The 16,147-nt window shown below is 42.5% G+C and overlaps 1 protein-coding gene and 1 long non-coding RNA gene across 4 annotated transcripts; one reads left to right on the top strand and one right to left on the bottom strand.

Moving 5' to 3' along the window:
• The first annotated feature begins 1,053 nt into the window (after positions 1–1,053).
• On the top strand, positions 1,054–15,524 carry LOC120448745 (semaphorin-5A). Its single transcript, XM_039630926.1, has 11 exons — positions 1,054–1,553; positions 2,014–2,180; positions 2,940–3,039; positions 11,056–11,263; positions 11,387–11,560; positions 11,976–12,107; positions 12,175–12,377; positions 12,438–14,167; positions 14,231–14,386; positions 14,455–14,657; positions 14,714–15,524. Exons 1-11 carry the CDS (start codon positions 1,549–1,551, stop codon positions 14,930–14,932), a joined length of 3,297 nt encoding a protein of 1,098 aa, XP_039486860.1. The 5' UTR covers positions 1,054–1,548; the 3' UTR covers positions 14,933–15,524.
• LOC120448746 lies at positions 9,159–10,372 on the bottom strand. 3 transcript variants are annotated; one of them, XR_005616135.2, is made up of 3 exons: positions 9,753–10,372; positions 9,598–9,694; positions 9,159–9,536 (listed from the first exon to the last, which is right to left on the bottom strand). It is a non-coding gene; the product is annotated as an uncharacterized LOC120448746 (long non-coding RNA). The 3 variants fall into 3 exon arrangements; XR_005616134.1 differs by having other exon boundaries at positions 9,160–9,536; positions 9,598–9,699; XR_005616133.1 differs by having other exon boundaries at positions 9,161–9,536; positions 9,598–9,710.
• Positions 15,525–16,147: the final 623 nt, after the last annotated feature.

Raw genomic sequence — 16,147 nt, 5'->3', positions numbered from 1 at the left:
TACTAATGCCAATTTGTCAGGCTACCAAATCGAGGCACAGCAAGTGCCCGTCCCATCCTCCAGTGGCATCTACCGCTTCCCGGTGCCGCAGATCCGCAGATCCCGGAGATTCTTATTCTGATTCTGAAGAGTCGTTCTCGTTCTCCTTGTCGTTGTCGCATGATATATGAGCGCCCTGCCCAGTTGCTGCTGCTGCTGCCACGGTCGCTGTGGCTGTGGCTGCCGTAACCGCGCCTCTCGACTCCCGAGCACACACTGAGAGAAACTCGTACTGCATTTTGTGAGGTGACCAGAGAAATACATTCTATAAGCTATGACTGTGATATGCTATGCTACTCTATTGCATCTGAAAGAATTGCTCTTGAAATATTTCGATTAAATAAAAACTTTGGAACAAGAACATTAGAGAAGGAGAATACCAACAAAAAACCACTTAATTACATACCCTTATTAAACAATTATTTAGCTAATTCTGGAAAAAGATAGTTTGAATAAATTAAGGAAAATATATTTTACTTTTAGAAGGCATAATGCTTTAGAGACTGTAATGATAACAAAATATAGTATATACATAATAGTACATAATATACATAAATACATTACTTCATTAAATTTTGTTAAAATTTTTTAATTTAAAAATATTTTTTTTTTGTTTGTACGTTGTAGACAAAAGTTATAAACTAATGCTACAATAGATATCGGCTATAGCTGCAGAGTCTTTCACCTGTTTAATGTTTACTTGAGTATTTACAACATTATTTACAATATATATACAGTGATTAAGAACTTTTGTATAAAATTAATATTTTTTTTCCCTCTTAATGTTGTATACCAAATTTTTCCCAGTGCACTCTTCAAGCCGGTTATGCGTCGGCGTTTCAGCGCCTGTTCTCTCCGCTTTGCCTCAGCGTTTTTCTTTCCTCTGCGTTCGTGCTTCGTGCTTCGTTTTTACGTTTTTGTTTTCGTTTCATTCGCCTCTCTGTCTCGCTCTCTTCGCGCAATATCGGCTGACTCTGAATCCGACTACGACTCCGAATCCGAATCCATGGTTCAGTTTCTTGCGACTCTTTGCGCGGTGAACTTCGGCGATCGGTCGGGCATGCGCGTCCCTATAACTCGTATCTGAATAATCACAAGACAAGAGTAGGAAACCGAGGCAGAAGTAAAAACCCGTCTCGCTATATTCGTCGGCCGTGTTGTTGGTGTCTATCTGTGTCTTTTGTCAATGTTTTTAACCCAACTCCACTTCCACTCGAGGGGGGCAGCCAGTCCGCCTTTCTTCTGAAAATTTCTTGAAAATCATACGAAAATCGTATGGGCAAATTGAAAATATTGTGAGTGTTGTGTGCAAAGTGAACCTATCGCTGGATCGCAGATACGATCTGATCATCTGAAGAATCAGAAACACGCGCTTAGCTCCATTCCCCTCTGCTTATCAGGCACATGCCTATATTATACAATTCACCAACAGTCTTTTACAATCTGTTTGCCGCAACAGTTGAATGGAATAAATTGTAGTCTCTTATTTTGCACGAAACGTGACACTAAATGAAGTAAGTTTCGACTATCTGTCATCTGTAATCGACATTTTTTGCTGTTTACAATTCTTGTAATATTTTTTGAGGAAGTGTAAAATAAAGCAACTAAAAGTTATTATTGATCTGGATAGTAAAAATCATTTGCTTGATCAGGTTTATTTAAGCCGAGGTTTTGTGGATTAGTATCATCATTTTATTTGAATCCAAAATGAGTTAAATATAATTTAAGCTTATTTTAAAAACAATATGTTCTATAATGAATTTTTAAAAAAATGTGTTTAACTTAATAAGTTTGATTTCTTCATTTAATAGCGGATAAATAATATTTACATATTTATATTTAATAAGCTACAATCAAGAAGTTGAGGAAACATCTGTTAAAAGTAGATAATCAGCTAAAAATGTATTGTAGATCTACACAAATGTAGATTTATATCTAGAACACACATTACAACTTCTTTTTCCTTTTTTGCAGCATGTTAATACTGAAACTTCCCAAAATGCCTAGCCAACTGTGGCTTCTACTGACTCTATCGCTCTTAACCCTAGAAGGCCCACAGCCCTCGGTGGGCAGTGGTGGTTACAAGACGGAATCGAATATGGAGTTGCTGGAAAACGATTCGCGATACATCTCTTATCAAGGTGGGTTCTCGAGTTGGGGTATTATCAAAAATTACACCAAACTGTGTCAATTGCACGGCAATCAATCAAGCTGGCCACTTGAAGCGGGCGTACTGTAAATTGGGTTGATATGGATGTCTGCCAAAGTTCTAAGTGCTTCCGAGAGTCTGCACTCGATTGCATAATGTTTAGTTCGATCAACAGGTGTCATTCCGAATTCATGAATACACCCATCACCCATCTGGCCAACTGTTTGTATTTGCCGGGCATGTCAACAATGATCTCGATTTAACCGAGTTCCCCAAGAAACCGCTTTCATGACACCCCAATACATCCGTGTATCTGGTGCTTTTGATCAGAAAAAGCTTCGTGTTTTGCATTTTGTTTAAATATTTGCTCTTTTTTTGTGATTTTTGCACTGGAATGTATCTCGAAGTCCGTCTTTAAATGCGAACTCAGCTCTGCGCTTTGTTGACAATGATTTCAGTTTTTGTATAGCGTTTTTTCAGTTCAAGTTAAATATTAAATTTCGCAGAAACTTTTTGTTTACCCATGAAAAGTAAGAGACTTAAAAATTGCAAAAATATATGTTTCACTGCAGTGAATCAGTTTAAAAACACTAAAGTAAATGGGTTTTATTTTAATGCTTAAATTGCCAACAATTTATAGTAAGTTTGCCATATGATTGTAGATAGTTGCAGTTCGTTGCGGCTGCTTAATATTTGTTTAAAAAATTTGAATTTTGTGTAAATTGGTTCTTACAATGCTCTTTCTTTACAGATTTAATGTCGACGGCCAAACGATTTTACGATCCCGAAACGACGTGGTATTCGGAAATGCTGTTCGACGTGGCCAGGAACCAAGTGATCGTCGGCGCCAGGTAAAAACCAGGAGCCTATTATTATTATAGTTACTATAGTTATTATAGATTTTGTTTCCGGCCAATTGAGTCACGGTTAAGCCGTGTACCTAGTCATTATGACTGTTTCTATTTTTCCGGTTGCGTCAAAATCTTAAAGATACTGTTTTGTAGGACTCACTTTTTAATTAGTCGCACCGATAAGTGGGTCATTATTTTGGGCATTGATAGCGATAACAAATGGAAAGGGAAAACACCCCCGAAAATAAATCTTCACTAAGCGTTTGTTAACTTTGGGTTATCAGCAGAAGGGCATTACGTAAAACTCAACGATCCGAAGAAAATAAACAAATGCATTGCGTACGTAAAACGCTAACTGATAATGTTCTTCATCTGCTTTTTAGCGTATTACGCAAGTTGAAAAAAAATAAAACAAAAAACATATACAGCAGTGTATAAAAATGAAAGTGCACGCACTGGTATACCAAAGAGTTTTTACATATCAACGAAGCTCCACGAAGTAAAAAAAAAACCCTCGATGAGAACTTATCTCAAGTACCTGCTGTGCGCAAGGGAATAAATAAAGATAATTGAGTGTAAAAAAAGAATAAAAAGAATAAAAAAAATTAAGAAAAGAGGGAAAGGAAAAATAAAAAAAAAACCGAAAAGGTAACCAAATAATATTGCAGGGCCATTTATTTGTTGAGCAATTTAATATACGCGCTGCGAGATACAAAAGTATCTGGCTCTTTAGCCGCGTTACTTGGTTCTTGTAGTTTGCTTTTCATTTACGCGTCTTGAAGTTTGTTTGTTTCTGCTTCGCATAGATATGGATGCGACACCTCTCCACCTCCCCACCTCCACCTCCAGCGGAAAAACCCGATAAGGTGCACACATGGACGCATATGTCTATATGTCTATAGTGTCGTCATGTTGATAAACCCACCTTAACCCATTGCTGCCCGAAGGGAAGTCGTTTATCATGCTCCCTTGTCGTCAATCATTTGTCATACTCTTCAGTTTCAGTTTCAGTTTCAGTTGCCTTTTTCTATTCTTTATTGCCTACGATTTTCACATCGACCATATTTTTGTTACTCTTTTATTTACCAACCTCTGAATTATGGCACAATGATAAGAGTTGCGGCCCGATATTATAAAAAAAAAGAAGGAAAATAAAACCGTTTGTAGCGAAGGGCAGTTGCTCCATATAGGGGGAATTATGGGGCTGCCTGTAAGTAGGCGGCCAGATAGGCAAGTGGGCTTTATTAACCACATAAAACGTAATTTATTTTTATAATGTGTGGGCTTAGTTGCTAGAGCCAACTTGCCAAAGGGACTAGACGGGTTTTTAGATTGCAGCAGCCTCTGGGATTTCTTTCAACTTTTCGCCTTGAGACTGTGCCCAATACTTTGAGCTGTTCGATGAAAGATAAACTTTTATTATGTGAAAGTTGGTGCGGCTTGATTAGAAATATGCGTTTAAAACACTATCTTGATTGACACGGGCATTATTTAGTAACTGGCATCAATAAGTACTGTTTGCTTACAGATAATATTGTTTATTAAATTTAGTCTAGTTTAAATTGCTGATAATACAAATTAATTCCATTTACCATATACACTATAGGAATATTACAATCTGTAATCAGAATCAACTTAAGATTGCACGTAGCGATTTATTTTGGTACGAGATAAGTACAACAAGGTGGTTTTGGTGCTTTACCAACTTGAGTGCTAATCTCTAGTAAACCACCTGAGGTTAGCCATCATTCGTGGTAAAGCGATTGCGATAAGGCTTCCTTCGAATAAAATAGAAGTATGGAGCTCACTTTGAAGACCCGCAAGTCGAAAGCCACCGAATGACCCTCGAAGTTGCCGCAACGTAAACCATCTCTAATCGCAGACCGCATTTTAATTGTGGCAGTCCGCCCGAACACATCTAAACTACGCATTCGAACAATGCTTTTTATGATTTCTGTGGTTAAGATGGGCAATTGCCAAAGAACTGGTAGTACTCTATAGTATCTGTATTTGTATCTGTATCTGTATCTGTGCGGTGTAGTTGCTGTGCAGATGTGCTGGTGAGTGAGTGCATGCTCCTTGTATCTGGACTGCAGCACACTTGACACGACTGCAAGATCGGATTACTGCCAGTCGCCTGTTGACGGGAACGGTCTGTGTGCTCTGGAAAATGGGAATGGGAATGGGATTGGAATCGAGAGTGGAATGGGCATGGAATCGGGACTGGAATGGGCATGGATATGGTACTCCTCGAGTCTTTTGCCCGTGTCCCATGACGAGTGACGAGGCAACTTCGTTGGTTGGTAACCGTCGCGTAATTTTCTGTCATGAACAGGAAAAATGGAGCGGCATGTAGGCACACTGAGAGAAATGCAACTACAAATGTTAAACTCCGTATTTATCTATAATGATGATCCCTGTTTCAAATCGGAAGATAACAAATATAAGCCAGTTATTTGCTTCTGCAGTTTAAAATTTTTGATAACTTTTTTATCTTGTGCATCTCAGTGCATTTGGTTCGCAGTGTCCCATGCAACTGGCCGAAATTTGATATAGACTGCATTAAAATAATATTGCGTTGTGTTTTCGCTTTCGTTCGCTGCCTTCGAGCAGAAACCTTTTTTCCTTTGTGAGCTAAGTTCCTACATTGCCAGTACACAGTTTTATATGTTGGTATTATTTTTCGGAGGGGTCGCCTAAGCGGTGTATTTTGTGTTGTGGCCTGTCGCAAATGGAGCATGCAAATGACCTGCTGGGAAGCATTTGAAATGTTTATACATATGGCCCAACAAAATGTTATATAAACAAGGAAATTGTTTTCGTGTGTTGTGCATTATCCATAATATTGTTTTTCCACTCGAATATCTTGGAGTGGACAATGCCTTGTCAGCGATTCTATTTCAATGGCTTGACTGTACAATACTAGATATTTTTTACTGCTAAATACGCAAGTTGAACAGTAAAGCTGTAGTTTCTATATAATAAATCACCATGATCGTTGGTTTGGAACCACCCAAACTGCGCAAATTATTTGCAACTCAATCTGCGAACTACAAGATACGAAAATGCACCTGTGACAGTCGCGTCAACTCGACGGCTACTGGAGCGCACGGATGCCGAAATTGAAATCAAAATTAATCAAACCGTGTTGCACCAGCCCCTCGAAGGCAGGGGCGTATGTTGAAGGGGGGCAGGGCATTCTGCGAACTGTTGGCAAACATTTTGCATATTTCTATTAAAAACCTCTTGAGCGGCTCCAGACTGACACAAAGCTATTCGAACGCGGATTGAGATCGAGAGCCAGGAATGCGGTAGCGTAGGCAGAGCTCATAAAAGTGGCACAGTCATACCTGCCTAAGAAGAAACAAGCTGTGCAACGTAGAAATTGGTATTTTTCGTTTATAAGCAATAGTAAAAACTTATATTTCTATAAGTAGAATACGGATTACAAGATATTCTTCAACACATTCATAGAAATTATGCATAAATCTTGTATATTTTTTATGAGTTTTATCTTTCAATAACACAACATTTTTCTTTAGTCAGTTGAAAAAAGTATGCTTTTAGAAGCTTGCCTGTAAGCGCTGCCGTTTTAGCCGAGATTAGTGGCGGCCAGTGCAATGGCACTTTTAATTACAAGTAACCCATTTAAGCCCGGCCAGCGAGATTTGCCGCCAGTGGAGCGGCGGACAGGACGCCCACGCACCTGGCGCACCGGCGGCCACTTGGGCAACATGGTGCAACATGTGGCATAGTGCTGTGGTGTAGTTAATCTTTGGCAAAATGACTGGCAATAGGCGACAGGCGGCGACACTGCATTTTTAATAGCCCCAGTCGCAGTCGCAGTCTCTGATCCAGCTGAATACGTATCCGTATCTGGTGTTTGGGGCCCCCAACTCCACTTGCTCCACTGCGCTTACAAAGAGGCCTTTTTGTTATCTTGTCGCACTTGTCGCTCAAATAAAAGTCGGCGGCGGCGCAAGGTGTGCGAAATACGCGAATTGCGAATGCTCAGAGGTGCACACATTCCACCATATCGATACGAAAATACTTCCAGAGACAATCGTATGGTATAGTAGATCATTATGTTATTGTGGTCTGTGGTGCGGATAAGTCGGTGGTGTGATGTAAATGGGTCAGGGCGAGTTTAAACGCGCTAAGGTTTACCCAATTTTTATGGGTTTTCTTTAAGTTTTATTTTATTTCTTTTTTGCCTGAGTATTACACCATTTTAAGCTGTGATCGCATTGATTTTTATATTATATTTTCGCCATTTAGTAAACTTGAACTACTTAACTCACTGAGAGGCAGTCTTGTAAAAGTAGTGTGCTTAAAAATTATTAAGTTGATCTTATAGCATTTTATAAACTATAGCATTTTTATAAACTTTTGTGTTTACTTTTATAATCACAAGAGTTATTGATCTCTAGAGGTAAAAATGCTAAGAATTTCTAAGAGGAGCTGGATTTCTTTGAGCAGGTACAGCAGATACCCCATATGACGATCATGTGGGCAAACATCCGACCATTGCCATGTGCGAATTTGGCATATTTGCACGCACGCGCCCCGTTGAGATAGCGAATGGCAAAGAATAATGACAAATACAAATTAAACAACTTGGCAAACAAACCAAAACAGCACACAAGATTGCAACTAGAACCGAGAGTTGAAATAGTAATACAAAAATACAAAAAAGAAGACATAAAACAGAAAGAAAAGCGGTACATGTGTATCGCCCCTTTTTTCACACCTAAGCGGAATTTCGCTGCCGCCAGGTGAAACGAATGATAAAATCAGGTGAGGCGGCTGATGATGAGTGCGAAGATGTGGTGCGGGGTATGAGGTGCTTTTCGAAAGCCAATGCTAATTGACAAGGCCGTTGCTTATCGCCCACTGGGCGGTGTGTTGTTGGTCCTACTGTGAAATGAAAAAAAAACAGCGCATTGAACTTGTCAGACACTCAAAAAAATTGAATAGTTTCTAGAGCCATTGAAGAATAAAAGAATGCAGAATAGTTTCTACAGCCATTGAAGAATAAAAGAATGAAGAATAGTTTCTACAGCCATTGAAGAATAGAAGAATGCAGAAACGTTGTATCTTTGAAGTTGTTGAACATTTCTATTTGTGGCATATTTTACAGTGCACGTAGGAATCGTGCTGAAATGAACAGAAGGTCTGGGAATTTGCCACACTTGTTTATAATTAGTTGCGGTTTGCTTGGCTTCTAAGATATATAAACAAAGTTAGTTAATAAATACAATGGTTATTTTCTATGAAAATGTAATCAATGTTGTCTCTATGCCTAAGTGCAAAGGCCTTAATAATTAATAATATATTACTTATCTTATCACAATATCTTACGTATTATTTGTATTCAAAGTGATAAAGCGGTTGCCAACTTAGTTTCCAGAACCTGGTGGAGCATAAAATGTCTTTTGTACAAATTGCGCATTTATGATTAATTGATTATTCTTTAGACTGATAGCAGGTGCAGCTGTACTCAACTCGCAAAGCACTTCACACTGTGACGAGCACAATCAGCGGTAATTAATTTTCGCAGCCGTTAAGTCTAGGCGAGATTTACACACGACATGCCAGTGCCAGCAAAATGCTTTTTGCTTTTGATTTTTTATTTTTATTTTTATTTTTTTTTGCATTTTTCCATTGGCATTCCCCGGCTTTTGTCGTGTCATTTTCACATGGATATTCGAATGAATTAGTGTCGCGGAGTGTTGGTTATACGATTTCCGGTAACGCCTTACTGAAAGGCTTTGAAATGCTCCACCAAACACTTGAGATCCACCCATCGAGTGATAAAGGGGATTTTAAGGCGCTAAGAGCCCTGAGTTGTAGTCTTGGGTTCTAAATGCACTTTGCGAGTTATATGGGACTATAAACTTGAGCGTATTTGCGAGTCTTTCAATATTGACACGTTTTCATCTAACGTTTTCAGTCTATCAACGGTCAATAAAGGCCAATTCCTTGAAAAGTTATTAATACTTTAAGGCCAATAGGTACAAAACAAGTAGTAGATAAGGTTCAAATAATATAAGTCGGGGATAAACTGAAAAAGTAAGCTTTGTAAAAGTAATACTCCTACATTTCCATTGTATTAAAATTGGTATTATGTGAGATATATAAAATATGAATACTTAAGAAGAATACGCTTCTCTTAACTTTTCAATTTAGTTGGCAATGGTTATCTTGACAGATCAATTAATTATCACTTAATCGAAGGCAGTAATTCAAGCGCGTGGCAACCGCGGAAGCCATATAATATTTGCATCTGCATCTGCCAACACCTAAAATACACCTTTTCACTTAGCCAAACCCCAAAGATATTGACAGCTGCTTTCTAGGGTCTCACTTCGAATGTTTGGGAAGGGCGCTGATGTTTGCCGATGGCTGAGCTGCGTTTTTCGCTTAAGTTGGCGTGTTTATTACCTCTTCACGTACCGCTTAAGACGCACAAGCATCGCGTGGAGCTCGAGTTACACCTGAGCGAATAATATACATATATATATATATATATTCATAAATGTTCAGATACATATTTACCTGAGTTACAACGGCACGGGGGCCGATGTGCCACGCGCCTTGCGGCAGCTGCAATCCAAATGATTGATATTGGGCGATCTGGCTGACGATGCAGTATCTGCACTGGGAGAAATCTATATTAAATGCATATAAAATCTGTTTAGGCTTTAAAATACCTAGAACCCTTAGCTGCTTTATTCTTATTGATGCGCTTTTAGTTCCTTTTGCATGAATATATGTAAGTTATTTAATGGGATTTGTGTATGTTGTTTAGGAAACGTTACTGCTATGCTTGGAAGCATTCTTTTTTCTGTGTGTACTTGCTCTGCGCAGCTCCGCATTCAATTTATATCCTAAGGCCGCTAAACAGCCGCAAGTGACCATTAGATGTCCGGACTGTGGGCAGTGATCTCTTTTCTAGCCCGGCTCTATGGCGACGTCTGGTCGGTTGGTTGGCGGCATTCCTACTCAAGCCCAAGCACGGCGGCATTCTACGATCTCTGTTCTTGCAGTTGTGCATTCCGAAACCCCATACCCAATCCCAATCCCAATCACAATCACAATCGCCATCCAAAGCCACCTCTTAGCTGGAAAAATGCCGCTGTCCAACGCGAGATGTAACCATTTAGCAATTGCTTCTCGCGCACTCCAAATGGTTGCACTTGATCTATTGATCTTCGTGTTCGTTTCGCCAAAAGCGCGTAGCACAGTGGTTGTGTTGGAATAATTGGTAAAACAAGCCAAGCACAGTGGAAATTTTACAAGCATACCAAAATAAAAAAGACAGAAAATGGAAATGTTATGATATATTAAACAAATGTAGGAAGCTAGAAAACACACAATGTTGTGCATAAATCATTGCACATAAATTACTTTACATTTGAAAAACCATATTTTTTGCATCTTATGTAGTAGCTGTCTGAGTTTATTACGTTTTATGATTTCTTATCGACATATATTTGTTTTCTCAGATTGAATGTTATGTTCTCAGTTCTCAGCCTTCGAGATCGCCCACAATTGCTTGAGTTACCAGGCTTTTCCTTTAATTTTAGAATGCTAGAGTCCACTGCAAGTGGGTACCACTGTGCCGGGGCCAAGTTTTTTTACCTGTTTGCCTTGCAGTTCAATGCACTGGCGGCCAACCAGTTCAAAAATATGACAGCTGTTGGTCAGGGGGAACTGCAGAGGGGTGGTAACTGAAGCTGGAGCCGGAGACCGCCTTATTTGTAAACAATTGTGGGCCGCCTCTCTAACTGTTATTGCTGGCCAAGCGGTCGCCTTTCAACGGTTCTACACTGCAACAAATCTGAGTCCTGTGTGCAATAATATTTAGCAGAAAGTAAAGTTTTACTAGGGTTATATGGTTCCTATTGAAGATGGTTCCAATAAATGTGCTTCACTTACTAAAGCATCTTAATATTCCCATTTTTCTATACACCTTGACTAAATACCTGTTACATTTGATTCGATTCCTTGCAGGGACACCCTGTACCGCATGTCTTTCGACCTGGAGCCGCTGGAGCGGGCCAGCTGGGGGGCCACGCCGTCGGAGATCGCCATGTGCCAGGCAAAAGGCCAGTCGGAGCGATGGTGTCGCAACTATGTGCGCGTGCTCCACAGCTACGGTGAGAACCAGCTGTACGCGTGTGGGACGAACGCCTTCCAGCCGAGCTGTTCGTGGCGCCAGGTGAGTGGTCGTCCAAGTCAACCAAGTCGACCGAGTCGACCAAGTCGACGGAGTCGTGTTCAACTCTTTTGGAGTCGCCAGCCTGACGCGCCATTTACCCCAACCCTTTTGTGCTTCTTGCAGATGGAGAACCTCACAGTCATTGGCGTGGACAGCGGCGTGGTCAAGTGTCCATTTCATCCGCAGGCGAACAGCACCAGTCTGCTGCAGGCCGATGGCCAACTCTTTGTGGGCAGCGCCACCGATTTCTCCGGCAGCGATGTGGCCATCCTGCGAACAGGAGTGGAGTCCAATAAGGTGGGTACCCCAACTTGTCCCACACTGCGGATGAGTGATATTCGTAATGAGATACATGTAATTCATTTAACTTGAGTAGAGTTAGGTAGCGCGCTTTTTAAGTTACAACAAATACAATTATTATTCATCAAAAACCATTAGTTTAGTTTTATTTATTTTATCAACCAAAAAGTTTATTTAAAACCGCATTATTTTTTGCAAGCCCACACGGCGTATGAGTTATGTGTGTTCCTTAAGCACCGAAGCAAATGTAGTTAACTTAACTGCGTTTTAACAAACATACTTTTCGATCCACAATGCATATATATATCTTGTTTAAAACAACTTGGCGGTTTAACAATAAAGTAAAATTGAGTAAAGCAGTAAGGCCACACCCCTGCCCACACTTCTAATGGTTCTATTATCGAATTTCCAGCGTTTCCTCCGCACCAAGCAATACAACAACAACTGGCTGAGTGGAGCCCAATTCGTGGGAAGCTTCGAGGCTGGCAACTTTGTCTATTTTCTGCTGCGCGAATCGGCCGCCGAGCACATGAGTTGTGGCAAGGTGAGTGATGGCTTTTAATTCAAACAAATGTTAAGAGATATATGCTGAAAGATTTCTGCACTTTCAGGTGATATACTCCAGAATAGCCAGGGTGTGCAAAAATGATGTGGGCGGCGGTGGTCAGTTGTTAAGGGACAATTGGACATCGTTCCTGAAGGCGCGGCTCAATTGCTCACTGCCTGGGGAATATCCTTACTACTTCGATGAGATCCAAGGCATGACGTACGCCGAATCCGAGTCCATTCTCTATGCGACCTTCAGAACTTCGGGGTATGTACTGGAATTTGATACCCATATTCCTATATACTTAAACTAACATTTTCTTCGTAGATCCAGCATATTTGGCTCGGCGGTTTGCGCCTACAACCTGAGCTCCATTAACGCGGCATTCGACGGACCCTTCAAGCAGCAGGAGCACGCGGATGCGGCCTGGAAGACGGTCAACACGAATCAGAGGAGTCAGTTCCAGTGCGGAACGAGTAGTGTGGGCAGCAGTATTGGCCACTGGCTGGAGAGCTCCCGCTACCAACTGATGGACGAGGCAGTGCAGCCAGTTGGGGCACAGCCATTGTATCACTCCAAATTGGAGCAGTTCGGCCGCCTGGCATTGGACATTGTGAACACAAAGGCGGAACAGGTGCATGTGCTGTTCGTGGCCAGCAGTGGGAATCACATCAAGAAACTGTCCGTTAAGTACGGTGGCGATGGGGTACAGACATGTCTGGTGGAACTGTGGCAGGCGGACGATACTGGAAGCAGTAGCCTGTTGAATATGGCCTATCTGAAGGTCAGCGATTCACTCTATCTGGGCACCGACCTGGCCCTCACCCGGATACCCGCCCAGCACTGCAGTCGCCATGTGTCGCAGTCCAGTTGCCTCAATGCCATGGATCCCTACTGCGGCTGGAACGAGCTGGTCGAGCGTTGCATGCCCCAGCCAGCGGACTCCTCAGTACTGCAGCACTGGCATCAGGCGCCCCAGATCACCTGTCCGGTGCTGAATGCCCCCATCGATGGGGGATGGTCCACCTGGAGTTCGTGGGCCGTGTGCCAGCAGCACGAGCAGCCGGATAGCAATTGCCAGTGCCGACAGCGCAGCTGCAACAATCCTCAGCCACAACATGGAGGCGCCACCTGCGAGGGCATCAGCACCCAAGTGACGAACTGCACGCAGCATGGAGGATGGACGGAGTGGTCAGCATGGTCGCCCTGCTCCCAGACCTGCGGCATTGCTGTGAAGATCCGGCGACGCACCTGCGGAAATCCGCGGCCGGCGTTCGGCGGTCGCACCTGTGTGGGATCGGAGCAGTCGGAGATGTACTGCCGCCACTTGCCGCCGTGTCCGGTGGCCAAGCCGCAGTCCGTGGATGGCGGCTGGGGACCGTGGGGCGAGTGGAGCGAGTGCAGCGCCCAGTGCGGCGGTGGTTTCCGAATGCGGCGTCGCGAGTGCAATGATCCGGCGCCACTCAATGGCGGAATGGAGTGCCCGGGCTGTCGGCTGGACTACGAGGAGTGCAACATGCAGAGCTGTCAGGAGGTGCGCAAACTCAGTGCGTGGACACCCTGGCTAACGGTGGCCGGAAGCGGAAACTCCAGTGAATCGCACACGGAGCGGCGGTACAGGTACTACTGTCGTGCCACCAGTCCGGATGCCAGTTCCGTGAGAGTTGGCCAGGCCAAGGAGGAGTCGCGCAATTGCAATGCCGATGGCAGCTGCCAGCGGCTGGGTGATCACGATTCCGCCGACTCCGATGCGGCGGACTGGTCACCGTGCAGCGTAAGTTGCGGCGGTGGAGTGCAGCAACGCCATCGTGGTCGTGGCAGCCAGAGCCGGGTGTGCAACATGCAAGCCTGTCCGGCGGATGAGCAGCTTGGTAGCAATAGCCTGGACAACGAGGTGGAACACGACGAGTGGGGCTGCTGGTCGGAGTGGTCTGCGTGCTCGGTAACCTGCGGATTGGGACTGCGCCGGAGGACACGTCGCTGCCTGGCGGGTCACGACAGACTTTGCCAGGGTCGTGCTCTCGAGGAACAGAAGTGCGAAATGGTGCCTTGCGAAGGTGCGTCCTCATTACTTGACTTTTGCTGGGCAATACTAAGTTACCAATTGGTTTCCCCCTTAGATTTCCTGGGTTGGAGCGCCTGGAGCGAGTGGTCCAGCTGCTCCAGCGATGGCATCCGATTGCGACATCGCCGCTGCCTGGTGGAGCAGCCCGGCTCGATGGAGTGCCGTGGTGCGGAGTTCGAGAAGACCGCCTGTGTGCCCAATGAATGCGAGGGTAAGTTTGACTCTCTTTCATTTCAATGCAAATGCAATTGCTTATCGAAACTCATAATACACTTGCAGAAACACAAAGTGCCTCAACTGCCACCCTGCCCATCGTGATCTTCGTGTGCCTGCTGTTCACTGTGGCCTGTTGCCTGGCCACCTACAGATTCACCAAGAAACGATTCCTGATCAGCGCCGAGGAGGCACTGAACAAAACCACGACGACAACGGCCAGCTTCGAAAGCTATCCCAATCAGTATTCCAGTCTGCCCACCAAGGATGTAAGTGGAAATACTATACAACTGAGATGGCAGCTAATGAACCTTTTTGCTTGCAGTACTACGATCAGCGACCCAAACGGCAGTCCAGCTTCAGGATGCCGGCCAAGACGAGTAATTTGGGCAACGGCAATGGCACCCTCAACCGCAACAACATGCACCAAAATAATACGCCCAAAGTGCTGGCCAAAACCTATATCGACTGCGAATCTGGCACCATGAAACGACAATCGGCGCTGAACAATTGCCGCAGCAATATCGACGACGAGAAGTTCTAGGAAACTCCCGCGAGATCTTCATCTTCGATATCCAAAAAGTGCCATCTACTGACTATGGAAAATGTTACAACGAGAGACAAGTTTTATTTTTTTTTTTGCGCCAAAGCGATGCCGATGCAAAATGTTCCTTGACTGACTCACATTGAGTCGTTTGGTTAAGCTGATTGAGGTGTTTATCGACCTAAGTAGTTATAGCATGTAATCTACGGTAAAGTAGCACATTAAGTTGCCCCACAGCTATGTTCAAAAAGTATTTTAGTTGGTTCCCAAAATTTCACAGTTTGGAAATATATTTCTTCTCTTACGTTTAGTAGTGTAGATACTGCCATTAAAAATTGTTGTATAAATCGCGTAAGCTTATGATATGGATCAACCAGCGAGACTGACCGTTTATGATTGTCTAAACCAATTTGTTAGATTTCCCAAATTTAAGGCATGCTGCATTGTTTTAACTACATAAATTAAATATAATTATCTTCAGACCATATCATATTAACTTATCATATTTCTTAGAATTCGAACTGACATAGTCGATCATGTTAAGAGTAGTTCTTAAGATTCGTAAATAAATAAATACAGTTTTACTAACCGACACGGTTGTTTTGATACCTATTAAAATTTTATTTTCTAATAATGTGGCTTAAAAGGAGTTACCCAGTGTCGGAAATTCTTTTGAACAAACCTAGTATACCCAAGTATACCCTTTTATTTTACGAGTAACGGGTATACAAATCGCAATCGTGTAAAACACATTAATCAGGAACTTAAATTGTATGTTATAATCCCTCTATCGTAAAACGTAAGACCTCATGGGGGTCCTACAGTTTCTTTTACGTAGTCAACAAATTTAAATTCAAATTCTTTAAAGAGTATAAGCATTCAAAATGAGAGTTACTTTTTCGTTTTTAGACCACGATCCAATTTTTAGCCAATACACAAGCCTTTATTAGCCAGGCCAGCAACCAATGATCGTAGTTCACTAAATGAACAGAATACACACTTCTATGGCGCCACTTAACATATTTAAATCGCAGCCTACTTTTATTCCACATAATGTTAAAAATTAACAAATTTAAACTTTTATTTAAAATATTATATATTAGATTTTGGCACTACGGTTTTATATCTATATGAAAACGGCATATTCTCAATTCATACCATACAATAAGAGATCAATTGCAACAGCCCTTAAGATTACCAAAATTTATGTGGGGT

This window comes from Drosophila santomea, chromosome 3L (assembly GCF_016746245.2).
Source record: "Drosophila santomea strain STO CAGO 1482 chromosome 3L, Prin_Dsan_1.1, whole genome shotgun sequence".
In the NCBI taxonomy this organism is placed as follows: Eukaryota; Metazoa; Arthropoda; class Insecta; order Diptera; family Drosophilidae; genus Drosophila; species Drosophila santomea.
The sequence above is the reverse complement of the archived record's forward strand: the minus strand, read 5'-3'. Positions and strand labels throughout refer to the sequence as shown.

Bases quoted from the DNA above. Each gene is read 5' to 3' on its own strand.
- LOC120448745 (XM_039630926.1), top strand. The intron at 2,181-2,939 runs GTGGGTTCTCGA...CTTTCTTTACAG, and splicing joins GCGATACATCTCTTATCAAG to ATTTAATGTCGACGGCCAAA. The intron at 14,658-14,713 runs GTAAGTGGAAAT...TTTTGCTTGCAG, and splicing joins CCAGTCTGCCCACCAAGGAT to TACTACGATCAGCGACCCAA.